The 27,917-nt window shown below is 53.9% G+C and overlaps 1 protein-coding gene across 2 annotated transcripts in view; it reads right to left on the bottom strand.

Annotated features, from left to right (window-relative positions):
- Window positions 1-27,126, bottom strand: part of TWIST2 (twist family bHLH transcription factor 2) — a 51,900-nt gene extending 24,774 nt beyond the window's left edge. Inside the window, exons 1-2 of one of the 2 annotated variants that reach the window (XM_027046214.2) lie at window positions 26,420-27,126; window positions 6,087-7,310 (exon numbers count right to left, since the gene is read on the bottom strand). In XM_027046214.2, coding sequence (XP_026902015.1) covers window positions 26,455-26,937 — 483 coding nt within the window. In that variant the 5' untranslated portion in view covers window positions 26,938-27,126 and the 3' untranslated portion in view covers window positions 6,087-7,310; window positions 26,420-26,454. Of the gene's footprint in view, window positions 1-6,086; window positions 7,311-26,419 lie in introns of those variants that run through there. The other variant, XM_027046204.2, reaches the window with a different exon arrangement.
- Between the last annotated feature and the right edge of the window lie 791 nt (window positions 27,127-27,917).

Genomic DNA, 27,917 nt, shown 5'->3' with positions numbered 1-27,917 from the left:
CGGGTCTAGGATTCAGTCTGCACTGTCACTCCTGTCTGGGGGGACATGTCATCATTCTGGGTTATCTCCTGGAGGAACAGACGCCACATGAAGCCGGGGGTCCTGGCCTCACCTGGAAAACCCATCAGGCGGGTGCTGTCACCTGCACTGTGTCAGGGTCTCTGCGAGCTGCTCTGCCATTGCATTTAACTCCAGATTCACTGCAGAAAATTGTAGCTCTGTCTACAGGTGTCCACGTGGACTCTGATAAGGGGACACGGCCACGGCCAGGCCTGTGCCCCTCTGACGGCAGAGACCCGTGCATTAACAACTCACTCGCTGGCTCACGGAGAAGGGAGGGGTGCGGTCAGGGAGGAGGGCACCCCAAGAGTTAGGGGTCACAGCTGTGCACAGAGAACTTTGGTCTTTATGACCTCTAAGGCTGTTCTTGCATAGACCTGCCAGACCCCAGCCTTTTTGGGGGTTACCCTGGGAATACCGCTCGCGAGAACCATCCCCTTCCCCTGCACCTGAGTATGACACACGTGCAGGTTTTTCCGGAAGTCTCTCTGGCACTATTTCATTCGGTTTCCTTCTAGTCCTCACCCTGCCCCCCACCTTCCAGTGATTTCCATGCCAGGGCCCGGAGACAGATAGCACCTCTGCCAGGGACGGCCCTCCCGTGCACCCCCCTGCTTTGTCAGACATTCTCCGATATGTCTGTGGTCTTCCTCTTCCATATATACTCCAGGATAATTGTGTCCAGTTAAAAATCATACTAAATACTTGAGTTAATTGGGGAAGGAAATGTCACGGCCATGGTACTAAGCATTTCCAAACAGCATCACAGTCACAGAGAGCTCCTCATTCAAAACAACATTCTGCTGGACTCCCCTATCTCATAGTTTTCATGAAGGATTATACATTTTTGTTTTCTGGCCCCTTGGATTTCATTACATGGTCTAATGGGCTATTGCTAGCATGCATGAGAGTGTTTTCAAAAAGCATCTTCTCTTAGTAACTGGCCTCCATTCTATATGGTTTCATCAGTCGTAAAGGTTTTGGAGGGACGTTTTTGGTGATGGGGTGGGGGGCAAGGTTCCTAGTAGACAATATCTTTTATTGTTCTGTTTTCTGGTAGACCTCATCATTATTTCTTTTTCTTGTTTTACAGAATCACTTAAAACGTTCAAAGCAATGTTATAGAACAGTATGTCGGGGAGAACAGTCTTGACTTTGACACAAATGACTTGACTGTCACTTCGGCTTCCGAGACTCATACTCTAGGAAGGGGAGGAAGAATCTTTTTATTGTGGCTTCCGAAAATCCTAAGTACGAGAGGTTAGTGTCAGAAATACGTTGAATTTTTTCAAATGCCTTTCCAGCATCCACCGAGATGATCCTTTCTCTTCTGACCATGGATGTGACGAACGGCATACAGAGCAGTGAGGGTCACGAACAATTTCAGTGCTGTTGACAAATATTGCCCATGTGCCAATGCCCAGGAAAGGACCCAAAGGTGAAATCACCCTCATCGTCCATCAGTAAAACCTCCATGTCGTGGGTCTTACACTTTTGAAACATCACAGAATTTATTTTTTTAAGTTTATTTATTTTGAGAGAGAGAGAGAGAGAGAGAGAGAGAGAGAGAGAGAGAATTCCAAGCAGGCTCCTAGCTGCCTGCACAGAGCCTGACACAGGGCTCGAACTCATGAACTGTGAGATCATGACCCGAGCTGAAGTCAACTGATGAGTCAGAGGCCTACCAACTGAACCACCCAGGCGCCCCAGAGAATTAATTTTTCTTGTACTTTACCTGGAATTTGGGTTAAGTTCCTAATGAGATGGGCCTGCTTGCTTTGTTTTGTTTTTCATGTTTCATGGGTTTTGGTATCACAGTATGACAGATACACTGTGTGTTGGGGGCTGTCCCCAAAGAGGGGGGGGGGCTTTCCACAGTCCCCAGGAGGAACGGACCCACCAGGGGTGCCTATTTATTGCCTGAGTGATCCTTGAAAGAAGAAGGGAGTCATCCAGAGAAAACATACTTTGAGGCTGATACCATTCGAGAAGTAGTTCATGAAACATTTTACAGTCATTTCCCCAGGGCTTTGTTCTTCCCAGTTTCAAAATTCTTAGGAGTATAAAAAGTTACGAGCCACTGAGAGTCCCCGCCTCGGTTTCCCTTTGGTGAGGGCCCAGCGGCTGCCGGGCGCCCTCACACGCAGCTCAGCACCGGGGCCCCACTCTGCCAAGGCCCCACGCCCACAGGCGGCGAGGGGGTGAGGATCTGAACCTTACCCTGCGGGCCTAGGGGCCCCCGCCCCCCAGCCCTGCCCGACGGGGGAGCCCCACAAGGGGCCAGTTTCCGTGTCCTTTACTTACGTTTTCTCTGTTGCACCCGAGTCTCCCGCAATCAGCCTTCGTCGGGGCCTGAGCGGCGCTGGTCCAGAGGTCTCGGCCAAGGATCTGTGAGGTGGTCTTTCCATCTGTTCACCTGTGGTTTCGATGCGTGGGGACAGGGGAGACATGCACAGAGGCCCGTGGCCCCCGGCATGGGGATTTGTCTGGCTCGATCTACGGCATTCTTGTGACCCAGGTCAGGCAGCTAAAGTTCACAGCGCTTTCTTGGCTCCCATCTGTTGCTGGACGTCCAGCTCGGGGGAAGCCAATCCCTGTTTCAAGGTGACGTGCAATTCTGCGGTTTCTAGCAAACGACAGATGCCGGCCGTAGGAAAAATAAAGCGTTGGGGACGAGCCCCTTCTCAGAGTGCTGGGCCACCATCACACAGACTTCATTTTCTCTTCTCTGTTCTTTTGGCCAAATCCATTTCCCCCCACGGAGGAAGCTGTCGGAAGAACAGCAAGGAGCCTCTCCCAGGGGGTCACACTGAAGTGGCCTTCTCGGGAGGACCCGCAGCTGGGTTCGTCCCTCTTATCTGTCATCTGGGCTCCTTGAACGGCCAAGCATCCGCCTTGCCCACTCCAGAGCAAAGAGCTGGGTCCACTGTGGCCTGAGACAGTGATGTCCTCCAGAGATCCCCTGTCCCCAGCCAGGATTTGCCCGCTTAGGTCAAACCATTTAAGAGGCGGGAGAGCCAATGAATGTATTTCATATTTTCTGCATTGTTTCCTGCGTCTTCTGGTAGTAAGAGAAAATAAATCCACCCAGGCTGCGTGAGCTCCGCCTCTCCCCCGTCTGACTTTATTTATTTTTGTTCCTTCGTGCATTCTACCCGAAGTTGCTGATAGAGCCTAGCTGACTGCAGGGGCTCCACAGTGGGGGGCATGGGGAGGGTATCTCCAGTGTGGTAGAGACAGACAGACGAGGACACAGAACCCCACTCATGCAGCCTCGCTTGCTCCCGGGGGGGCTCGGGGGCCGGGGGGGGCAGCGCAGGCACGTCTCCTGCCTGAATCACAGCTGGCACCCAGGGGATGTTCACCTCGATCTCCAGGGGAGAGATGTCTCTGCTCCAGAAGACGAGGAAAGGGCCGGGATTTATGTCCTAAAAACAAAAATACCTGCTGGCAGCCGGAGAAGGACCGGGCCAGGGCTGGTGCGGACCAGCGTCCAACAGGGAGAAAGTCAGCGGGCTGCTGTCCAACGGCGACACAAATCATCGCGAAATGTCAGCGTCTTGTAGCAGCACGGGGGTCCGGGGCCAGCTCCTTTGCCGGCATCCTCACATTTTCCCCATTCTTTTGCAAAACAAAGACACTTGGTAACTATATCGCACATCTTCAGCTCCGAGAACGTGGGACTGAAGAGAGACACTGCGTGTGCAATTAAGATAACCACAGCAGCAGGCCAGGTGGGACTTTTAGGCAACTCTGGTTTCCATTTTTTGGACTTGGTCACAGACCAAGTGTCTGGGCCATCGTGTTCCCCAAGTGGCTGTTCCCCTTGACAGATGACGGCCGCCACCCCCCCAAGGTGCCCACCTTGGTCTGTGATTCCTCTTTGGGGTCTCGTAACTGGGGAAGATGGTCCCCACCCCTCACCACCCCACCCTGGGCCTGGGCTCTGCCTGCTTTGTGCCCGGTGTCTCCCAGACAGGTTGTTAACTTCCCCAAGACACGGGCCGTGTCTCCGCAAGATGCAGAACTGCAAGTGAACCATCCTGGTTTTCTTCAGCAAATATGGATCAGTGAGCTGAGACAGAGTCACCAACACGGCTTTGAGCCCGTGCATGACACAGTCCCCGTTCCCGGGCTAGGTTGGGGGACAGGGACAGCAGACCAGGAGATGAATCACAGGCTTCCAGCTTCTCTTGAGCAAGACCTGAACAAACACATTTTATTATTTTGTTTTTTGGAGCTGAGATGTTCCAGAACATTCCTTACAGGCTCACTTATCAAGTCTTTCCAGACAATGTGACTTTGGGTCAAGTTTTGCTTCTGTCCTGCCCTGACAGGGTAGCTTTGCAGGACACTACGTTGTGTTTGAGAATGTGTACATATGGACGTCCAGCTATCTTTAGCTCCCGGTCTCCCCCTGCTCCCTCCAGCCGCCTCACCCTCCTCGGCCCCATGCACAGCCTCGCAGGGCAGAGCCCTCACTGCATTCAGATCCGCTCAAGAGAAGTCACGAGCAGGTGCCGGGAGACGGATGAATCCACGCCTTCCTGGTTTGCAAACCACCATGACCCAACACTGACACGTGGTATCGTAACCGGTGGCTTAATCTACTTGTCTCCATGGCTGGACGGCAAACCCTCCACAGGACAGACCAAATCACCCTCACCTTTATGTGTCCAGCACCAAGCATAAGACTGCAAACAGTCAGTGCTCAATAAATGTGAGCACCACATAACGGAAAAGCTCGGAAAGAATAAGTCTGTCGCGTCAGACCAGCTATTTGGAACCACCCACTGAGTGGGTCCTGCTGGAGGTACGTCCATGACCTTCAGATTTTCCTTCTTCAAAAGGAGGAAACACTGGTCATCCGTCCACCAACCTGCTCAGGTGCCTACGGCCAAAAGGGCATCTGTTGGGTGTGACGTGCCCACGTCCCCGGTGAGGCCCACCTCCCCCCAGGCATATACGTGCTATTTCATAATTCACAGTTCCTAGAGCCTCTGGGAGCTTTGTGTGCGTGACCTTTAAGATGCAGTTATCAAATCGGCAGATGTGTAATCCAACTCCTAGAAAAGAAAGACCATCACCTTTTCCTCCACAGACTGGCCAAATTAAGTTACTAAGTCTAAACACAGGCAAACAAAAAAGGGGCTCTAATTTCTGTAAGGCTTTGGACTCAAGCCTGTCTCTGAAATCCGTAAGAATCACTTGTACCTGGAGGGTGCTGGAAGCCCTGACATACCCAGGGCCATGCTCCTGAGACCCCTTCTCAGACCTGCTGGGCTCCGCTGGGCGGCGAGCTTGCTCAGGGAGTGGGGGCAGAGAGGGCCTGGAGTGGGGGGTGCCCAAGAGTTGTTCCCCTCTTCCAGTTACTATGACAGGAACACCTCCTGAAAGTTCTGTTGTTGTTTTTTTAAATGTTTATTTATTTTTGAGAGAGACAGAGAGAGAGAGAGAGAGCAGGAGAGGAGCAGAGAGGGAGACAAAGAATCTGAAGCAGGTTCAGTACAGAGCCCGATGCAGGGCTCGAACTCACAAACCATGAGATCCGAGCCAAAGTTGGATGTCCAACTGACTGAGCCACCCAGGCGCCCCCTGAAAGTTTTAACTGTAAGAAAAAACACAGGTGCAGCATTATTTACTATCAGCAAGAAACGGAAGCAACCTAAGCATCCGACGATGAATGAATGAGTGAATGAAAGAAACGTGGTATATACACACAATGGAATATTATTCAGCCATAAGAACAATGAAATCCTGCCATTTTTGATGGTGTGGATGAGCCTTGAAGGCATTATCCTCAGTGAAATAAGTCAGAAAGAGAAAGACACATACAGTATGATCTCACTTACTTGTGGGATCTAAAACAAAAAACAGCTCACGGATACGTAGAACGGATTGGTGGCCGCCAGAGGCCAGGGGTCAGGGGTGAGAAAAATGGGTGCAGGAAGTACACAAATCCTGGGGATGTCACGCACAGCATGGTGACCACAGCTAATAACCCTGTCTTGAATATTTGACTTAAAAGTGTTCATCGCTAGAAGAAACAGTGTTGTAACTATTACCATGGCTGATGTTAACCAGACGTACTGGGGAGACCATTTCACAATATCCACAAATATCAAATCGCTGTGTCCTATACCTACAACTGATACAATGTTATATGTCAATGACGTCTCAAGGAAAAGAAAAAAGACCTACATCTGAAAGTTGTAAAAGTCAAATGAGATGATGTATTTAGGGTACCTGGACTGAAAATAAATGTATATTCCTACCTTAAAAACACACACATGGCACAAATTTTACCACCTTTGTCATTTCAAAAAATTTTTTTTAATCTTTATTTTTGAGAGAGAGACAGCGTGTGAGCAGGGGAGGGGCAGAGAGAGAGGGAGACACAGAATCCGAAGCGGGCTCCAGGCTCTGAGCTGTCAGCACAGAGCCTGACGTGGGGCTCGAACCCACGGACCACGAGATCATGACCTGAGCCGAAGTCAGCCACTTAACCGACTGAGCCACCCAGGCGCCCCACATCTTTATTATCTTCAAGTGTACATCTCAACAGTGAATTGAATGTCCACGTTATTGTGCAACCGATCCCCAGAACTTTTTCATCTTGCAAAACTGAAACTCTGTTTCCATGAAACATTCCCCATTTTCCTCTTGCAAGGCTTCTGTCTCCATGCATCCGACTCCTCCAGGGACCTCATGGAAGTGGAACCATGCATCATTTGTCTTTTTTGTGACTGGCTTGTTTCACTGAGCATCAATGTCCCAGGTCCCTCCACGTTGTGGCGGGTGTCCGAACATCCTTCCTTTTAGGTTGCTCTACTGCAGGGGTAGACCACGAGGGGTTGATCCACCCAGCCCTGCAAGAACATTTCGGCTGCTTCCTCCTCTTGACGCCTGTCATGAACGCGGGCACACACATCTCTCTGGAGAGACCCAGCTTTCCATCCTTTTGGGTGTATGCCCAGAACCAGGATAGTTCGACGTTTAACTTTTTACGGAAGCTCCACGCTGTTTTCCGCAATGGCTGCACCAGGCCGCGTTCCCACGCACACCACACGAGGGTTCCCCTTTCTCCACGTCCTCGCCAACACCTCACCTTTCTGTCCTGATGGGTGCGAGGGGATAGCTGTGGTTTTATTTGCATTTCTCTTGCGTTTAGGGACGTGAAGCACCTTTTCTTGTACGCGTTGGCCATTTGTAGACGATCTTCGGAGAAATGTCGATTCAAGTCCTTTGCCCTTTTTAAAAATCAGATTATCCGATTACAAATCAGATCACAAATTGTTAAGCTGTAGACATTCTTTACGCGTTCTGGATGTTAACAAATTTGCAAAGACCTTCTCCCATTCTGCGGCCAGCCGTCGTCACCCTGTCCATTAGGGTCGATAAGTCCCATTGGTCTATTTTTGCTTTTGTTGCCTGTCTTCCGAAAATTTTCCCGAGAGGGCCCAGACTGTTCTTTCTGCAATAAAGTTCCAACCCCGTGGTGGTGAACAAGTTATGGCAGTAGCCTGTGGCCATCACCTCTCTGAAAGAGCTCCTCACTGCCGTCGACGTGCCTTCCCGCCCTGGGTGGACAAATCCTCATCACTCACTTTTCGAGTGGGTCTGGCACGCATTGGTATCTCTCTGTGGAGTCCTCCCCGGCCACATCCTTGAAGGAAAACCACTTGAAGCATCAGACATCTGCACCCCACTCTCCCCCCTAACATGATTGGACAGCACATCCAACACTGCCTCGTCACGCAGCATTCCCTCAGTCACATGTCAGTCCCCGCACCCGCCGCTCCCAGCAAGGCAGGACCCCTGTGCACAGCATCCAGCTGTGGCCGTGCTGAGCTGTCACATTTGTTCCTTCTCTACGTCCGCCCCCCCCCCCATCTCCAAACCAGCCGGAATCTTGCAGATGTCAAACACCCCTGAGAACACAGGTCAGGGAACGATTCTCTCTTCAAGATCACAGGCCCCTGAAGACTGGGGGAGAGGCACCACCATGGGGTCAGAGCGCATAAATTCAACCCCAACCAACCCCCAGCCAGCACACGGACTGGGCCTGATGGGTAATGACCCCTCTGAGACCCATACTCGGGTCTAGAAAATGCGAGGAGTAGCCCCCACCCCAGTCGCTGGACTGTCGTGGGGACTTCATGGCTGCTTCAGGCCCCTGTACTGTGCCTGACATGCAGGGAGTTCCTAAGTACTTGCTCAGCCACTAGAATACGTCCCCTCCATGCTGTGCCAATCGCCACACCGAGCCCAGTTGGCCATGTCTGCGCCAGTGGGCACCCAGGACGGTGTGGGGAACCTGGTACCGGAGAATCACCAGCTCGGAACGCGGTGATCCAGACAGTCTCAGCCAGGGATGCTCAGCTGCCCACCCTGGAAACAGCATCTTTTATCTCGTGAGGGGCAGCTAGGGGCCCTGTGGTCCAGCCCAGTGATGGCATGACCGAGTGATGGGGGTGGGGGTGGCTGGGTCTGTGCTGGCCACGCCCCCAAGTGCCGTGTGCCTTAGACGGCCTCCTCACCTCTCCTCGGAGCCAAAGCTATGGGTCGTGTGTGCGTTAAGTCTCTCTCGGCTGCAGAATCACCGGGAACACAGTGTGCACCAGAGTGAGGGGTCAGATCCAGGCAGATGGTGAGCTTGCAACCCGGGGGCCCCCCCAGCCTCAGCCCTAACCCAGGAAGGCTCTGGGGCCCCCCAGAGCTCCTTCCGAGGTAGCTGTTCCGGGGTCGGCCGAGAGCCTCCAGTCCTCTGGGAGCCCCAGGCTGGTGCACCCAGGGGTGCGGTGGCTCAGGCTCAGGTTGGGGGGATGGAGCCCATGATGACCTCCACCCTCCCCTGACTGCAGCTCCCGGGGTTTCCATTACCTTCAGCCTTCCACTCAGCCACCTGCTCACACCCCACGTGATGGGACAGCCCCCCTCAGCACCTCCCCCCCCGGCGGTGCGCACACGGGTCCCCGTGGTCCACCTCCCCGTGTCACCCGGCCCTTGGGGGTGCAGGGGAGGCCTCGAGAGATCCCTTCCCCCCGGCCTCCCAGCCCACCCAGCAGCTCCCTTCTGATGAGGACACTACTGCATGTCCGTGTTTGGCTTTCAGTCACTTCATCTGCAACACGGGCCCCCGTGCTGCACTCAGTCTTTGGATGTGCTTGTTGGCACGCGGTGGGCAGGCTGGGGGACGGCGCTCTTTCCTGTTTTATTAAAAGGTACCCAGCCACGACTCTCCCATCGGGGCCCAAGCACCCCAGGAACCAGGCTGGGTTCTTACTGACCCCCACACCCCCAAAGCCACTAAATAAAGCCTGGTGAGACACGGGCACTTCACTGAGTGTGTGAGTGTGTGTGTGTGTGTGTGTGTGTGTGTGTTGAGGCCAGAGGAGACGACATCGCACAGAGCACAGCATTTCACTCCACAAATCCCCCCCCCCAGATCGACGTGTGCCTCTACCCCCGAAGATCACCCGTTAGGACGCACTGTGCCAGGTGCCCACTCTCTCTCTCTCTCTCCACCCTCTTCTTCTGCAGAGAGCGACTTAGGGGACACGGCCCCAGGAGCCCCCGGCCTGCAAACTGCCACGGGCTTGTAGAGCGGACAAGGCCCTCCCAAGACGAGGCTGACTCCACTCTCAGCAGCGAACTCAAGGCCCACAGGCTGCCAGGAGTGTTCTCAGAAGCAGCCGGGGAAGGATAAATCGCAAACGCTCTTTCCTGTCCCAGAGAAAATGTGGTTTTGGATCACGGACCCTGCACGAATCCCCACTATTGCGTTTCTGCAACATGCAAACACGTCCCACGTACAAACCAGGTGCCTGGCTGTGGACCGGACCCGGCGGTCGTAACACACGACCAAGATGTGGTCCCGAAGCTGCTCCCAGGGAAACGGGCAAGCAGGTGCCTGGAGGTCATTACTAGGGGCGCACCAGACCCGGGGAGCTCGGGGTTCACCTGAAACACTGCAGGAGGACTGCCAGGGCCACCAAGAAGGGGATGCCGGGCTGGGTACTGGAGGGAGGTGCGGAGGTGGGGGCATGCTGGTGGAGGGAAGGCCGTACAGAGGCACCGAGAGCCAAGAGGCGACGCGCAGAGAGGCAGGTGCCTGGATCGCTCATCCACTCTGCCCCTCCTTTGGACCCCTGCCCCCTGCCGGTCCCTGCTGCAGTGCTGGGTGTGCTGCGAAAGGGCGAGACCCCTTCCCCGCCCTGGGGAGCTCATCTGGAGGATGCCTGGGGATCAGAAGAGCAGGGCCTGCAGCCACCAAGGGACCAGGGCAGCCCCACGGTGGGGCTGGCATAAAGGAGCCGGCATTCGACACGGCCCAGGGTGCCACACCCCATGAGGGGCACGTGACGCACGTGTTCCACCAACCGCTTACGTGGTTACATCAGACGTGGCCTGGGAAGGGGCCACTGGCCGCTGGTGTGAGGAAGGCACCGCACACCTGTCGGAAGAGCCCGTACCCGGAACGCCGACAGGACCGGCTGCCGGCGAGGGTGTGGGGCGAGGGGGCCAGGAGGGACGCACCCGGGACCGCAGGTGGAAGGCAGCCTGACGTTTCTCACCGAAGGAAACACTCTCGCCATGCACTCCAGCGCGTGCACTCTTTAGCAGGTACCCACAGGAGTTGCATGCTTACATCCACACAGAAACCTGCATGCGGATGCTCTGGCAGCTTTATTCACGACCGCGAAAACTTGGAAGCACCCAGGGTACCCTTCGGTAGCTGGACGCACGGACGGTGGCGCACCCGGCCGATGCTAGGAAGAAATGCGCCATCGAGCCACGAGAGGCCACGAAGGAACCGGAAACACGTGTTATCAAGTGAAAGAAGCCAGTCTGGAAAGCCTGCAGGCTGCATGATTCCAACTATGGGATCTTCTGGAAAAGGCAAAACTACAGAGACAGTAAAAAGATCAGTGGTGGCCAGGGGTCGGGGGTGGGGGGGAGAAGGGGAGGAGCAGGGGAGCAGGGGCGCAGAGATTCTTGGGGCAGCGAAGGGACTCGACGACAGCACAGTGATGGCTCCGTGTCGCTACACGTTTGTCCACGACCACAGAGTGCCCACCATCAGGAGTGAGCCCTCGTGTGCACTGTGGACTCTGGGCGACCGAGACGCGTCTGTGTGGGCTCATCCACCGTCACACGTGTACCCCCCACCTCTGGTGGGGTGCTGCTAACAGGACAGGGCGTGCCTGTGTGCAGGTGGGGGGCGGGGCGCAGGAAATCTCCCTACTTTCCCGCCATTCTGCTGTGAACAAAATTACACTGCTCTGAAAAAGTCAAGTCATAATAAAATATTAATAAATTGCAATTCACAGCACGGAGGGACGGGAGATGTTCCACTATCGGGAATCACAGGCAATCACTCACCGGTGTAATACAGACGGGGGGTGGGGGGGGGTGACCAAGAACACTGAATCTGCGTCCTTTCTTAGCCACGTATTTGTAAAGGGGGTGTGGTTTCTTTAGGGTGCAAGAAGGTTCCCGGCCTCCTACAGGAAAAGAAGCTCCAAACCAGCAAAGTCTTAATAGTACAGACCCCGAGATTCCCCTTCTTCCCTGGCCCTGCAAGTTCAAAGGTTTAATCGCTGGGCATGAAGAGCCAAGAGATGCCCGGGAGAGGAGAGGGGCAACCTGCCCATTTCTGGCCCCGGGGACCCCGCTGTCCAGGCTGAACAGCACCCGGCCTGCCTCACCGAGTCCTGCCAACAGCAAGCTGCACAGGTGCGGGGGGCGGCGCAGGGGGCGAGGTCAGCCCCCACCCGGCAGCGTGAGCAGGCTGGGCCGCCCACGAGCAGAGGCCAAGGGCCTAGGAAATGCCACATATGCTGGGCCGGGCCTCTCCCCTCTCTCTCCGAGGAACTGCCCTGCTACATTTGGGGACCACCACCTTGGCTGAGCCAGAGACGCCCAAAGGAACAGCACGGCCCCAGAGCAGGAGCTGGGCCATATTTGACACAGAAGGGAAATCCTCGCTCCTAGACAGTCTGCTGAAGGCCCAGACGGCCTCGGTTCAATTCCTGCCTCTGCCCAGCTGCTGGCTGGGTGCCCTTAGCTGAGCCACCAAAGCCCCTCAGTTTTCCCACCTGGGGAGTGGCAGTTAGAGACCCAACCGGACTGGGTTGTTTTCAGGATTAAAATAACACTACGGGCCAAGTGCTGTGGTCAGGGGGCGGGGTGGGCCAGAGCCTCAGCTGTGGACACTCAGCGTCTCTGCCCGTGTGCTCTGCTCTGCGCACCCCTGCGGGGCGGAGTGCTTCTGCCATAGTCGCTTACCCCCGCTGCCAGTCTGGAGCGGGACACGGGAGCTCCTAAGACCCCTCTGCAGCCAGGTCTGGGTTGGGCGAGACCACCCGGTCCCCCCTGAATCTAGGTCACCCCAGCTACACCCTGTGAGTTTTCCAGAGCCCCCAGCCTTTCCCCCCTCCCAGATCCTGAGGCCAGGCCCCGGTGCATGCCTGACACTCTCCACCTTACAGAGGGTCCCAAAGGAGTTGGGAAATCCCAAGGACCGCCTTCCTGAGTGCACAGGAGCTTACTGAAGGGCAACTTTGTGCAGGAATGTCCCCAACAGGCATTTCTGAGGGGGGCTGGAGCGCAACATGGACCCCGGGCCAGGGTGGACCCTGGCCTGGCATCTCTGAGCACCCAAGGCCTGCACGCACCACATACCCCCCCCCCCCGACCCCTCTGGGCCCTGCCGTGGCCCCATGGGCACCAGCCTCCACTCCAGTCCCACGAGCGTGCGCCCACGCCCCCTCTGCCCACGCCCGCCCTCAGGAGCCTGGAGCCGCCTCTGCCCTGCGCTCCTGGCCTCCCATTCAAGCCTCCCTGCTGTTTACTTGAACAGCCAGAAGACAGAAAGCCACGGCTCTGAGTCACCCGCTTTGCTCCACGGTCGGCTCTGATTCAGGCAGGAGGCCCACGGCAGGGACCAACCCGGCCGTTAACCTCCTGGTTTCTCTGTGTCGCGACAGCAGAAGGTATCTGTGGTTTCGGGTTGAGGATTAACGCACGGCTGGCTTGGCAGCCACGGCGTGTGGACGGGTGTGTGGACAGGAGACAACCTGGAGCACGCACACGCGCGGGGCTCTCCCTCCCCGAGCCTCGGGCCGCTTCACCGGCCGCGATGGAAACTTACAAATATTTCAGTCATGTTTCTGAAGAGGGTTTGGTCATCTGGCAAGTGTGGTCCCAGAACTTGCCAGAAGTATGCCTCAAGCGCAGCCCAGGGGTGAGAGAAGGCAGGCCTAGTGCAAATTAGATTATGGCTGAGGATCCGAAGGGGAACGTGAAACTAGGAGCCGGGGGCTGTGCCTGGGGACCCGCGGCTGGTGTCAGGTCCCCAGGGAGGTGGAGGTGTGATTCAGGCACTAGGGGTGGGCAGGGCTCTGCACAACCGGGGGGGGGGGGGGGGGGGGACGAACGCCCTGGCCCACCGGTGTCCCCTCCAGTCCCAAGCGCTCACGGGCCACCACAGAAGGCCAGGGGCTAGGGGGGAGTGGTTTTAACTTCTCATTCCGATCATCAGTGAGCACAAACGCCTCCAGAAGGTAAGAGGGCTTCTGTCGTATTTCACCTCCCAGTTTGGGTTAGGAGAACAGTCCATGAGTTCGTTGTATTTCTTCCACTTACTTCTATACATCTGAAGTGGTTTGTGATTAAGAACATACATCCCCAAATACATGGAGACGAGTTTACAAAATAAAGACAAGTGAGGGTGTTGTTAGCAAATGGGGGAGGGTACCACTGGGGGGCAAGGACAAGGACAAGCGAATTCCCGAATTCCCGTCATCGCAGGAAACCCATACACAGCCCTGCTGCCCCAAACAAACCTGCAGCTTCCTGCAGGGAGTCAGGCGGGGCCATATTCATACGTTCTGGAAAAGTGTATCAAATTAAACTACCATTAAAGGCACTGCATAAAAATAACAGTCAGGGTCTTGAGCCGAGGGTTGCAGAAGACAGAAAAATAATTATTTTTTCTTACGTGACTTCAGGTGGCACCAAACCTGTAGTATTGAGAGGAGGGCCCAGCGAGGGTAACAACAGACTGGTCCCTCAGGAGCGGGGCTTTGCGATGGGCACGCAGGGGAGGGGTCAGCAGAGTCCAGACCAACGACTCGCTTGTGCACACCCTCAACTCTGCCTTTAAAAAGCACCGTTTTCTTGGAGTAAGACCCTGGCATTTGCAGAAAATTTGGGAAAGAAGGAAAACCAATGAGAATAATAAGGAGAGGAAGATCTCTGACTCCCGCTTTGGCCGAGAGGCATTTGCTCTTGTGACAGATGCACCCATGCAAACGCACACTCTGATCCTGCAACCTGGGGTCAGAGGATCTGCTCCACTGGGGGGCCATTTCCCTTGATGACCAAGTATTTGCTTACAAGACACAGTTTTCTGGCTGTGTAGTGTTTCAGTGGATGGATAAACCACAATTTATTCACCCTTTTCCCAGGACATTTGAAGGATCTCACTAATATTAGCAAAGCTGATAGGAATCTTTTTGTTGCTGGTCAGATTCGACCATCGTTCGCTCAGGATAATGCCTAAAAGCGGCCTTGCTTGTCTCAAAGGGCATTTCCAAATTTTAAATCTTCTCTTATCCATTGTCAAAATCTCTTTGCAAAGATTTTACAATTTACCTTCTCACTGTCAGAGACGAGATGGCCTGGTTCCTCACGCTTTCCTTAATACTGAGGGTTCTCATCTTTCCAATGTAATTAAAAAATGGTATCCTCCTGCTTATTTTCCATTTCTTGGATTATTGCTGAAGTTCAACACTTGTCATGTGTTGACTGGACAACTGAACTTCTTCTTTTGTAAATTCGTATTATGACCCTTATTTTCCACTGGGGTTTTTTAAGTTTATTTATTTATTTATTTATTTAGAGAGAGTGAGTGAGCGAGCACGAGTGAGGCAGGGGCAGAGAGAGAGGCAGAGGGAGAGAATCCCAAGCGGGTCAGACAGAGCCCAACGTGGGGCTCTATCCCACGAATCGTGAGATCACGACCTGAGCCAGAATCAAGGGCCAGACACTTAATGGACTGAGCCACCCAGGTGCCCCATTTTCTTTTGGATTTTTAAGGGATCTTTGTCTAGTAAGATTCACTGTACCATACATTGGTAAGTACTTCCTTCCTGGCTCATGAAAAGTTTCTGATTGTCGTAATTTTTTTGATATATAAAATTTCAAATTTTAATTTAGTCTGTTATTTTTTCCTTCGTATCTTGCGCTTTGCCACGCTTGGAACGATCAGCTTCAGGAAGCAGAGGCCGTGAGGGGTCCCCATTAGTGAGTGTCACTTAGGTCCCCTGAATGTTCACTGTTGGCTTCTGTGGGACAGCGACCTGGGTGTCCCCACCGCACTCCGTCTGTGGCCACACGCTGCAGGTGATGGGTGCCGCACGAAGCATGGGGCTTCGATGGGGTAAAGTGAATGCATCCCCTTGGGTTCACCAGGAAGCCTGATTTTCTATTAGCTTCGACAGCAGATGCGGCCAAGGAGTTAGCTGAGTGGGTGGACATCAGGACACCGAGGCCTGACCTGCTTTGGGGACAGTAAGAAGGGCAGGTGAGTGGGAGGGAGGGGGAAGTCTGTGTGTTGCTCACCCAGGGGCACCAAATTTGGTTCACGTCACCTGGATGGTATGTCTGAAAACCAACTGCACAATCAAGGGCCAGAGACCCCCGCCTTGTGCCCTATCCTGACCGGAGCGCGGGCCCCAGTGTCCCGAGGCTCGCAGTGCATGTGGATATGCCCGAGGCTCCTGTTCAGGTACTCGGAAGCAGGAGAGAGGAGAGCAGAGGGTCTGGGTGCACAGCGAGGGTGCGTAACCCGCTGACAGATCAGAGTGTGGCCCCTCTGCAGCCGGGAACCCACACGGGGCTGACGGATGGGGATCCTGACATAACACGCGCCGGCTCGAGGCGACCCAGGCTCCCGGCAGGACAGGTGCACAACCAGGGGTGCGAACAACCAGGTCCCCTCCTGCTGTCTCTCCCTGGAGCCCTCCTTGTCAGCACGTGGGGACTCTCTGTCTCTCTCCCTCCCTCCCTGGTGGCCGTCCCTCTAGTGCGGCAGGGGACTGGGAATGGACAGACAGCAACGTCCTTTGCTCTGGGCAACCCCACTCTCCCGGGAAGGTTCTCTAGGACCTGCTCCCAGTTCTGAGCCCTTCTGCCTGGATTCCCTAGACGCTAACAATCCATGAGCCCAACACGATCTTTGTGGTTTCTGTGAGTGTCTCAAAGTGCTGACTGTGCAACACCATGAAGGTGAGAGTGTTTAAAAAAGAAACGGAGCTGGATCGTGGCCACGGAAGCCCCGGGAAAGCCACTCTGCCGCCCCCTCCCTCCGGCGTGGGTCCCGAGGGCACAGAAGGCTCAGGAGACACAGCAAGGTGGACGGATCAGGGGAGGAAGGAGAGGAAACACCGCCCCATTGGCCGGAATGACCTCGCACCACCGTCCTGCCTGCACCGTCTCTGGGGACAGCACAAGAGCACAAGCACCACCCTTTGTTCTATTCCCAGCCCCGGGGGGAGAGGGATTCGCTGAGAGGAGCAGCCCTGAGCCGCAGGCCCCGCTTTTCAGGAATCATCATGTCCCTGGTGGCAGCATCGACCTCTCCAGGGTCTCTCTGAGCCTGAAATGGTCTGACCCACCGACAGGCCCAGGGAGACCACTGCTGGATGGGTCAAAATGTCCATGGACCAACCCCCCCCACCCCACTACACATGGGGAAAATGCCCCCTGCTTTCGGCTGGGTGCACTGCAAACGACGCACAAGCTGGGGCCACCCCTTCCCCACCCGTCACCCCCAAAAGTGTGAGAAGACTCAGTCCATGGAGGGGCTTCCAGAGAGATAACTGACGGGCCACCAAAACCAAAGGGTGGGCAACGAAATGTCAAGTGTGTTATCAGAGTTCTTGGACGTATTTTTTTTTTTTTTTAGGACCACATTAGGAAATAGATTTCCAAAGAGAAAGAGAAACGCTTTCAGGCAGGGATAACTTGAAGGGAAGGATAATGTGGTACGCACAGAATCACGTGGATAAACCGAATAGCGCCTCTGGAAAGGGGCGAGAAGCTGAAGGTTTAACACCTCCCCCCCTCCCCCCCGTCGGCCCCGCCGCAGTCCTACTTGTTACCAGAGAGACCCACGGTCTGTGTCACAGGATATTTTGGGGTTTGTAAAATACACATTATTGACATTTATCGTTTTGACCATTTTAAAGCATAAAGTCCAGCGGAAGTAAGCGCACAGCCCTCACGCTGTTGTGCAAGCATCATCACTATCTATTTCTAGAACTTTTTCATCACCCCGAACAGAAATCCCACACCCGTTAAGCAATTCTGTCCCAGGCCCCCTCCTCCGGGCCCTGGAAGCCACAGATGCACTTTGGCCTCTTCCGGATCTTTCGTCCAGATGGAATCCTACCACATTCGGTCTCCTGCGCGTGACTTCTGAGACTCAGCGTCGCGTTTCCAGGGTCCGTCCGTGTTACAGCAGGTGCCGGCGTCTCGCTCCTTCTTACGGCTGAACAACATCCCACCGTGGGGCTAGCCCGCATTTTACTGACCCCGCAGCCGGCAGACGCCCGTACTATTTTCACCTTGCGGCTCTCGCGAGCAGCGCTGCAATGAGCACACACGTGCACGTTTTTCGGTGGAGACCCTGCTCTCGATTTCTGGGGGGCGTACAGCCAGCGGGGAGTGGCCTGGTCACACTGACTCACAGAATACTGACAGCTGCAGGGCATCAGAAACTCACTCCCTCATTCACATAGAGGGAAACTGAGTCCCGGAGAGGCGACGCCTTACCCAGGCCACGCGCAACCGCGGGCTGAGAGCGGGAGTGTCCTCCAGCCCACGTTCAGCTTCAGGAAAGTCTCGTTGATCCCCTAGACCCAAGACAATGGGTTTGCCCAACAGATTAACTCGGGGGCCCAGCCGGCTCCTACAGAGGCCACAGACTGCGGTTTCCGCCTAATTAGAATTTCCCGAAACAGAAAAATGCCACGCAGAAGGAGTTTGCTAAGGGAAAGTATTCCATACGGTGTCTTCTGGGAACAGTGACTTCAATAAATCGCAAAACCCACCGTGGAGAGTCACGCTGGTTACACGGAGCCACGGGCGCTGGAAAGCCCTCCCAGTGTGCGGGTTATTGGTTCCCGTCGTGCAGGATCACGCAGGGGAAAGCAGGTGGACGCCCCGGGGACCCAGAAAGGCACCCCAGCCTCGCCCTCTGTCTGCACACACTGCCCTTCCCCTCGTGCTGCTTGGAGAAAGGAACATTATGTAACTAGCAGTAAACGAGATTTGCTGCATCTTTCAAAAAAGAAACGTACACCACAAGAGATGGGTTTGGAGAATCTGCACACGGCACTGTCGTGCCAGTGACAGTGGCCGGGCACTTTCCTGACGCCCCTTGGAACAAAGTCAGAGGCGAAAACACTTGTAAAGTCACTGTGGCCTGGGTGGCCTCCTGCCTGGGGTGTGGAGGCAGAAGAATTGAGGTGGCCTTACTGGGTGTGAATGAAGCGTCCTTTTTCCGGGAAGGCGGGCAGCGTGTTTATTCTGATAAAGCATTTTCCGCTCCCTCCCAAGGGGCCCGGAGGGAAGAAGTGATCCGTGTGCCTCCAGCAAGCAGCACAGGGGGAGGCATCGCGGCACCCAAGCCCGGGCCTTGCATTTTCTCATCAAGGGGCCTCCACCCGCTCGGTCGCCCCGTCACCTTTTCCCTTTAATACATCGCGAGACGCTGGATGCACGTGTGTGGAGCCTTCGGAGACCCACGAGGAGAGCAAATGGCTCAACAATGAAATTATAGGAAAGCGTCCATTTCTGAAATGTCACTAAACAAAAGTGGACGCAGCATCAGAGCTATCCTGAGATGAGTCAGCAGGTACATACATCACGGCCCTCGCTTTGTGCTTATTGAAGTAGGAGAGGATCCCTATCCTCAAAAAGGAGTCCACAGGGGAGCTTTGGAATTGGCAGTGATTTAACATCCAGCAAAATCACCTTAAGTTAATTCTTCCCTCCGAGTGTTTCGCCGTGTGGACCCTTCCTCACACCTCAGCAACTCCACGAGAGATGAGCTCTGTGCGCACGGAGATCTGCCTCGGCCCTACCGACGATGCCACAAAACACCAGTGTGCGCTCATGGGGTCACCACGCGGTCCCCGGGGGGTTTGGGGTGGCTGAAGCCACTCAGGTTGCACGAGAGAAAAAAAAAATAAAACCAGGATAAATCAGGTTTCCTGGGGTCCAGATCTCTGGCACACTTCTGTTCACTGGAATCACTGGAGCAGCTTTCTTAGGAAATGGTAATGATGGGCAATTAAGGACAGGGAGTCACCGAGCCCGGGCGGGGGGGGGGGGGGGCTGGGTGGACCTCGTTCACGAGCTGCACCAAACTTCCCAGACCCACAACCGCCCAATCCCGGCGTGTTTCCTCGCCATGTGTGGTTGTGCTGTCGCTGGAACCTGACGATGGGCTTTCTGTTCACCCTTTATCGCTTATCATAATATGAAAATGTATGTGGGCTTTGGATAACAGTAATAACAACACAGAGGAGCCCTCAGCTAAAGAAGACAAGAAAGAAAGCTGGGTGTAGGGGTGGGTGGTGAAGGGCACGGCTGGGGAGGAAGTGCTCACCAGGCAGGAAAAAATGTGCAAAGGATCAAATCCTTCTCTCTGGGTTTCCCACCCACGCACGCAGACATCACAAAAGAGAGGAAAATCAGTTTTGATTGTAGTCAGGGACCCATTTCTATGTGGTGCGCGTTTGCGAACGGTTTAAATTCGGGAAAACCCATTTTCGGTGAGGATGCTGTTGGTCTGTGGGGCTCAATCACGTGAAGGCAACACGTCTCAATTGGAGACAGAAAATCACGCCTTCCCCTCCCTCCTTTCCTTCCCAATTTGCAGTAAATCAGGCGTTTAAATCCCAGAGAAAGGACAGACACCTCACAGGCGGTCTCATAAGAACGGGATTCTCGGTCCACGCAGCCTCCTGGAAGTCAGCGCAGGACCTCCTAACCCCGCAGGCCAGCCTGCCTTCGGTCCTTCCACTGAGCCAGACGTCTCTGGCTGACAGGCACTCTGCACCCCCGGGTCTGAAAAGTCAACGCAAGTGGCTTTTGGTTTCTGATCCCCCTGCACACCCTTCACGAGCCAAATCTACTTTAAGAACCGAGATCAAGGAAAGGAAATAGCAGTTTGATCTTTTATTTCTAGAGCTCTCGTTGGAAGGAAGACGCTGCCTGCTTCTTCCAGAACGTTAAATCAAAGTAGAACACACAAAGAAATCCACCGTGGCAGTAGACAGAGTCAGAGACTGTAAACTATGGGCCTGTGTTTTCTTTTAGGGAGTTTGTTTATTTTACAAGCTGTCCCTTCTGGAGCCCCCACTTGCCACGGAAGCAGGGAAAAAAAAAAAAAGAAAAAGAAAGAAAGAAAGAAAAGAAAAAAAAAGATCTCTTGAATCTCTTAAGAGACATGCTCAAAGAAAGAGAAAAGTTAGCGCGGCATTTTGTTTGCTTAGCAGTAGTAAAACAGCATTAACAACAAAAATGTGGGCATTTTTTTTTCCTCCAGGAGGAAACCGGCTAAAGTTTCCCTTCCCGATTCCTCCCTCCTCCAAGCAAAAGGCTGAAAACCTGCCCTAAGTTGTTCTGTGCTGAGTGGCCCTGTCTGGTGCTCGGGAAAGTCTCAGGATGGGACTGCAGACCTCGGCTACGGGGTTGGGATGTGATGTCTGGTCACCACCAAAGGGTTAATGAAAACCAAGGTTTCTGCCCAAATCTTTCCTGAGTCAGTCACACACCAGATCTCCACGTTCAGAAAAACAAATGTGAACTCTGTCAAAAACGAAACAGCGGGACATACAAATCTAATGCCAGACAACAAAACTAAATTTACCATTTCCACCCCCCCACCACCACCAATGATGCTGATGACTATTTTTTTAAAGGCCGAATGTGAGCTAAAAAGAAAAAGTATTTTCCAGTAACTGAAAGCTCTTTGGGTTACCCTTCCTTTCACTGATGGGGAAATTGTGATCGAAAGAGAGGGGGATGTGCCAATTTTAAAGGTATTGGTCTTAGAAGTTGAGAAGTAAAGTTACGATTCTATAGAGGAGGTCACGAGAAGCTGGGTCCTCTCCATTCCCCACCCCCCCCCCCACACCGGTCAAGTAACAGAAGAAAGCGTATCGGGATGGGAAACCGGGTTCTAAGCACCAAGTGTCCACAGACCCCACGCGCTGAGCTCCCTCAACCACGGGCTTCATACACATAATCGCAGGTGTCTGTTACTCTGAACCATCGAGCTACACGAAAAGCAATACCGATATTCGAAGCAGGCAAAACACTGTTTTGGTTCAAAACGACTCTATCTTCAATTAACCATTAGAAGTTTCTCTCGTGCCGGAATGAGGCTGCCTGCTGGCTTTCCCAGTTTCTGACTCAAGTCTCCTAGAGCAAGACCACCCTTAGTAGTCACTGAAGAAAAATCCCATTGTGACCTAGTTTACATCAGCATGAAAATCACATCGTTAATGTCACTGTATCGCATTCCAAAACAAACATTAAATTAAGGCACATTTAATATAACTAAATTGCGTTCGAAGGTTTACCACTGAACCAAACACAAAATATGTTCCTAGAACAAACAAATATTACCTTAAAACAACCATGACTGAGTTTAGGGTTTGATCTCTCCCTCTCCTTCTCTCTCTCTCTCTCTCTTTCCTCTTCCTCTGTGTATGGCTCTAAATACTAAAACTTTAATCTCTACACCTCTTAGTGAATAATTTTTACAAATCGCGGGCTTTAGAATTATGTGTGTGTTTCACGCATGTCAGTGTAGATTTAGTATCTTAAAAGCAAACGCTGGGTCCGTTTGGGGTAAATACTTCATAAAATTTATTTGAAAAATATTTTGTTTCTGAGGATAGGAATAAATACCAGGATTGATTGGTATTTCTCCTCTCAGATTTTCCGGGATTCCACTCTAAGAATTACAAGGAACCGCCTTTAACTCTACATTGGAAACACACAGGGATTCTACACATTCTGAAAACAAGTACAACAGGCAAATGACATCAAGAAAAAAAATGGGCTCAAACCACCTTTTTAGTTTATTACCCCAAGACGAGGCATAATAATTCCTTCTATAATGTGCTTGTTTGGATATATGAAAAATTTTAAATTCTTGTGGAATATCTTTCCTTGAAACTTTTCATTCTGAGGTAACTGTAGATTCACATGAAGTTGTAAGAAATAATACAAAGAAATTCCCTTATACTCTTTACTTAAGTTTCCCCCAATGGTAACATCTTGCAAAACTATAATGTAATATCGCAACCGGGAAATTGACACTAATACAATTTCCACGACTTAGCTCACATTTCACCAGTTTTATGTGCACTTGTGCGTGCGTGCGTGCGTTTCATTCTATACAACTTTATCACACGTGGACACTCAGGTGACCATGCGGAATATCTTTTTAAAGAGTTTCTGTTTGCAGTATTCCATCTGGCCTTTACTTTTGAATGCATCCTGTCTGTATCTCTTAGGTTAGATTCTCCTTCTCCTTTATGGCTGCTTCTTCGCTGCAGTAACTTACTCACCTCTTCTTTGAGTTTTATTGCCTCATTCGTGAACTCTTTGCTGGTGGAGAACTTTGTATTTGGTTTGCTTTCTGCAACACATTTATCCTTTCCCAGGAAGAGACACATACATAAACAGACATTCCAGCATGCATTCACGGAGTTTTTAAAGACACCAGTGAGAATAGATTAATATAAATACTAAGCTTAAAAACTGTCATAAAAGTTCAGCCTTTAAAATTGGCTTATTAAAATATTTGTTTTTTTTTAAGCCCAGATTTAAACTAAACTTATGAGTTATAGTGCTCTGCTCAGAGAGAGTTTACGTTATCGTCTTTTTGCCAGGCTAGAGGAATCTGGCATCTGTAATGTCCGTCCGGAATACAGTGGAACAGGGAAGATGGAAACTCCGTTCTTTCGGGCTCAAGACTTGTCTGAAAACAGTATGGTTGTCAGAAAACCTCAATAAAATACTATATTTCACACGACCTCAAGCAGCCACTCTCAAAGCCCCATCTCACCAGCCCCCGCTTCGGCCAGATGCATCAGGCAAGGTTGAAAGCAGAGCTTCAGATACTTAGACAATACCCACATCTCGGAGGTCAGCTCCCTATACCGCATCTTACTGACGGCTATTTTTTAACAAAACATCACTTCTATTTCTGGGAGCTCAGTCTTTCGGTCCACTTCTTCTGATCAATCAAAAGCTCCCCTGGGATTCTGCACATACATTCTCCACGGGGAATTAATTTTGAGATCGGTTAGCATTCCAAATAGAGCAGTTAACAAACACCTCCAAAGAGGAAGTGCCCAAGAGGGAGGAACAGGCTTACACACTTTTCAGATGGTGAGAGGGTCATACTCTGTTCTGCAAAGTGAGTACAAGTTCTCAGGGGGCAGGGAGCAGGGATAAAAAGTAGTTTGTTGAGTACAGTAACCTACTGAAAATCTGCGTATTGCACGAGTTAGGGAAGATGTTTTCTTTAATGACAAAGCAGAGAATAGGAAAAATGTCTGCTAATCGTCCCCTTCCTCCAAGCCAGGTGCCTCTGACCCTGCTTCTAATGAGAATACTAAAAGTTTCTTTTGAGTTTTGTCCGATTCGATGAACCCAGCTGACCGTCCAAAGACACCTGATTTATTGTGTATTTGTGTGTTTAAATACCAGGCCAAAGAAGAAAGCCAGGGTAAATATTAGTACCAGCTGAACCCTCCACCATTTTCTGTGCTTCTCTTTATATCAAAGGACAATTTAGGTTTTTTATGGTTGCTGCTGTTCGTCTGGACACATGTGAAAGCATCTCATGTTAAGACATTAAAATCACACGCGATTTACTGAAAAGTCTAGAAACTGTTTGCTGATATAGATAACTAACACCCTGTCAGTTAAAAATGTTGCAAATAAATAACAAATGTCATTTAGCAACATTTTCAGGAAATCAAACCAATCATGATTGTATTTCTATTCACAGACAGTGTGATAAAAACAAACAAAAAATACAAAAACGCTTGCCTAACGAGTCTGATTAAGTAAAAACAAGGTGTATCCATAATCATTAGTGTATCAAAAATTTACACGTGTCCCTTCTCTTCTCGTAGAGCATGGTTATCTCCCTAAAGAAACTGGTTTACTAGAATTAGCCTGTTACATCCAAGTATATAAAAATAAAAATACATGGGCCCCCATGTGATCATTTGCTCTCTAGCTGAATGTGTTATCTGCTATATTTTAAGCATTTTTCCCCCAAAAAATCAACACTTTTAATGAACAAGGTGCTGCCTTTTATTTTTACATAATCTTTACTTGTGATCTATGTCTGATTCTCTAAGTTGGAGGAATGTAATTATTTTTAAATGAATTTTAAATGATTTTACTAAATTTTTCATTAAGGTAATGTCTCCTGGAATATGCTTTCAATAATTTTCTGGAGGGAAGTCTTAATGATAATTCTGTTGACATTTCCCTTAAACAAAGCTACGCATGTATGTTTAACAAAGATGACATCCCTCATCTGTTTGTCCTTTCTTCAGATGTGATGCAAACTATGGATGGTAAAAAGGGTAAATGGAATTAGCTAATGGAAGCTCATAATTTAGGCAGCAGAACCCAGAATTAATGTATTAACCCCCTGTAGCATTTTACTGCTCAGCCAATCCAAACTTTCTTCCCTAGAAAAATATGTGATTGAGAAACTTTCCATCTGTTTTTGACAAAGGTAGGAGAAGATACCCGTGTTATTCTCCACTAAAAATCCTTTTTTAAAAAACCTACAAAACAATCGTTACCTTAGGGGGCTGTTTCAGCAAAAGAATTTTCAGTGGCACAGAAATAAGAACTTTTTAAAAATCCACCTGTGCTGGATCGGCCTTGCGTGGCCACAGCAAAAACACTTGGAGATATTAGAGACCCACATAAAAAAAGAAATAGATATGTTTGGGAGCACGGGCGGGGGCACGCTCAGGATTAATCTAAATTCCTTCTGTGTGAAGTAGAGACTTAAAAAAACACTGCGAGATGAACAATGAACACGAAACCAAAGCATACGAGGTAGTGAGGATTTCTACCCTCCCCCCCCCCCCAATACGTCTTGCACCCTCCCATTGCCCAAGAGGGTCCTTTGGAAGGGAGATGCCCACCGGCCTCACCGAGCCTTCTGGAAAGGACGGCGCCTCCGGAGCTAAGCTGGTCTAAAGGGACTTCCAAGGTGTCTCCTGAAAGGGAGCCGGTGCAGGGCGCCCTGAGCGCTCTTCCGGAGCAAACCAGAATTTCCAAGGCTCTCGGCGGCTGCGTCCCCTCCGCCTCCTCCCGCGCGGGGCCTGGCCCGCCCCGCCTGTCCCTTCCCGCAAACCCGCTTCCCAGCCCGACCCCGTCGCGCGACGCTGCGAGGCCGGGACGCAGCGCGGGCAGAGCCCCGTCCCGGACTCTTCCAGGTTCAAGGCTGGAACCAGAGGCTCCCGGCTCCACCTGCCTGCGGGCCACGGGGTTCCGACCCCCCGCCACCGCCTCGTCCAGGGCCGCCCCCGGCCCAGGCGCTGCGGTCTCGGCGCCCCGGTCCCGGCCCTGTCTCCCGCGCTCCCGGGCAGGGCCGCCCCGGGCTGTCCCGCCGCAGCGGCCCCGGAGCCGCCAGCGCAGGACAGCGTCCTCCCGCCCTCCCCGGGACAGCCTGGCCGCCGGCCCGCGGCTCTACGCCCCTCCCGGCCGGCCGGGCTCCCGAAGTCCGCGAGAGCCGCGCGTCCGCACCACGAACGCGCCCCGCGGCTCCGCGGGCAGAGGGCGAAGCCGCCGCCCGGCGCAGCCCGGCTCCGGCTGCCTCCCGCGCGGCCTCGGCCCCGCAGGGCGCACCGGGCAGAGGCTTCCCGTCCCTCCGCCCCTGCCGGCCGCCCGGCCGCGGCTCCTCCGTTGCCCTCTCCCCCGACAGTCCCCCACAGGCGCCAAGGTTGGGGAAGGACGCCTGTCACCGGCCGCCACCCCACCTCACCGCCGACTGACACCCAGCGGGGAAGTCTGCAAGAGGCCGCAAGGGTGCCCCTGGGACCCGGGAGCTTCCCGGCCGACCCCCATCTGCCGCCGCGAGCCAACACGCACCCCGAGCACGCGGCCGCGGGCCGCGGGGCCTCCCCGAGGAGGGCGGCACGGGCCGCCCGCTCCCCCACACCCCCTCCCCGCCCCACCCCCCACCCCCGCCGCGGAGGGCGCCGGTCGCGCGCGCAGCACCTACCCTGGCGCGCGGGTCCGGACGTGGGTGGCGCGGCGCTAGTGGGAGGCCGACATGGACCACGCGCCCTCCATGCGCCACACGGAGAAGGCGTAGCTGAGGCGCTCGTGGGCCACGTAGCTGCAGCTGGCCACCTTATTGTCCATCTCGTCGCTCTGCAGGACCTGGTAGAGGAAGTCTATGTACCTGGCGGCCAGCTTGAGCGTCTGGATCTTGCTGAGCTTGTCCGAGGGCAGCGTGGGGATGATCTTGCGCAGCGCCGCGAAGGCCTCGTTCAGCGACTGGGTGCGCTGGCGCTCGCGCACGTTGGCCAGGATGCGCTGGCTCTGCAGCTCCTCGAAGGACTGCGCGCTCGGGCTGCCCTTCCTGCCGCGCTTGCCCGGGGTCGGGCTGCCATCTTCGCTCGACTTCTTGCTGTAGCGCCGCTTCCGGCCGAAGCGCTTGGGCTGCCTCTCGAGCTCCTCCTCGCTGGTGCCCAGGCTGTCCACGGGGGACACGGGCGAGCTGGAGCCCTCCTCCATGGCGCCCGCCCGGCGCGCTTGGGGCTGGGGGCGGGGGGCGCGGGGCGGGGGGCGGGGGGGGCGGGCGCCGGGCGCCGAGCGCGCGCCGCTGGCCAAGCCCGCGGTCGCCGAGCACACGCTCCCGGAGCTGCTGGAAAGGCTCTGATTTCAAGGCCGGCTCGTGCAAAACCGAGGTCTCCGGGAGAGGAAGTTATTCTAACTTTTTTGGAAACTCTAGCCGGGCTGGGTTGCTAAATAGTTGTCAGGAGCGAGGGCGGCGCGCTGATTGGCCGCGGCGGCCGGGGGCAGGACGAGCTCTGGGGCCTTCGCCGGCCGCCCCCGCCCCCCGGCGCGGCACTTTCAGTTTTGCCTCCCCCTTCGGCCCCGGCCGCGGCGGGCACCCCGGAGGCCGGGCCCTCTCGCGCGCCGCGCGCGCCCCCACCCCGGGATCCGACCACCCTCCGGCCGCCCCGCGCCCTGGGCATCGCGGACCCGCTTTGTCTGCCGCTTAACGCGCAGATCCGGCTCCGCCGAGGCTGCGGGATCTCCCGGGGTCGCGAGGGCGCGAGGGCGCGAGGGCGCGAGGGGCGCGGGAGCCGAGTCCTACCCTAGAGGCGCTCCCAGGAGGTGAGGACCAGGCGGGGAGCCCCCGGGGGTGCCCCGGCCTGTGCACTCCTTGGCTGCCCAACCCCCGCCCCCGGGCGCGCCGCGAATCCGCGCGGCGACCCTCACCGTCAGCCCGGGGTGGAGGACGTGCGCGGCCAGGGGTCCCGGGCGCCCGGACTACGGGCGTGCGGACACCCAGGGGCCCGCGGAGATGCCGCTGGCCTCGCGCGCGCCGCGGGAATCAAGCCACGCGCGCCGGCTCTGCCCAGGCTTTGTGTCCGCTGTGGTTTCCCACCCTGACTTTCTGGGGATCCCCGGCCCCGACGCCCTTTGCAGACCCTCCTTCTAAGTGCTTTCTCACTGGAGCGCCGCAGCAGCGAGCCTCTGCGGGAGCG

The sequence above is a fragment of the Acinonyx jubatus genome, chromosome C1 (assembly GCF_027475565.1).
Source record: "Acinonyx jubatus isolate Ajub_Pintada_27869175 chromosome C1, VMU_Ajub_asm_v1.0, whole genome shotgun sequence".
NCBI classification, from domain to species: Eukaryota; Metazoa; Chordata; class Mammalia; order Carnivora; family Felidae; genus Acinonyx; species Acinonyx jubatus.
This window is presented reverse-complemented; position numbering and strand designations above follow the sequence as displayed.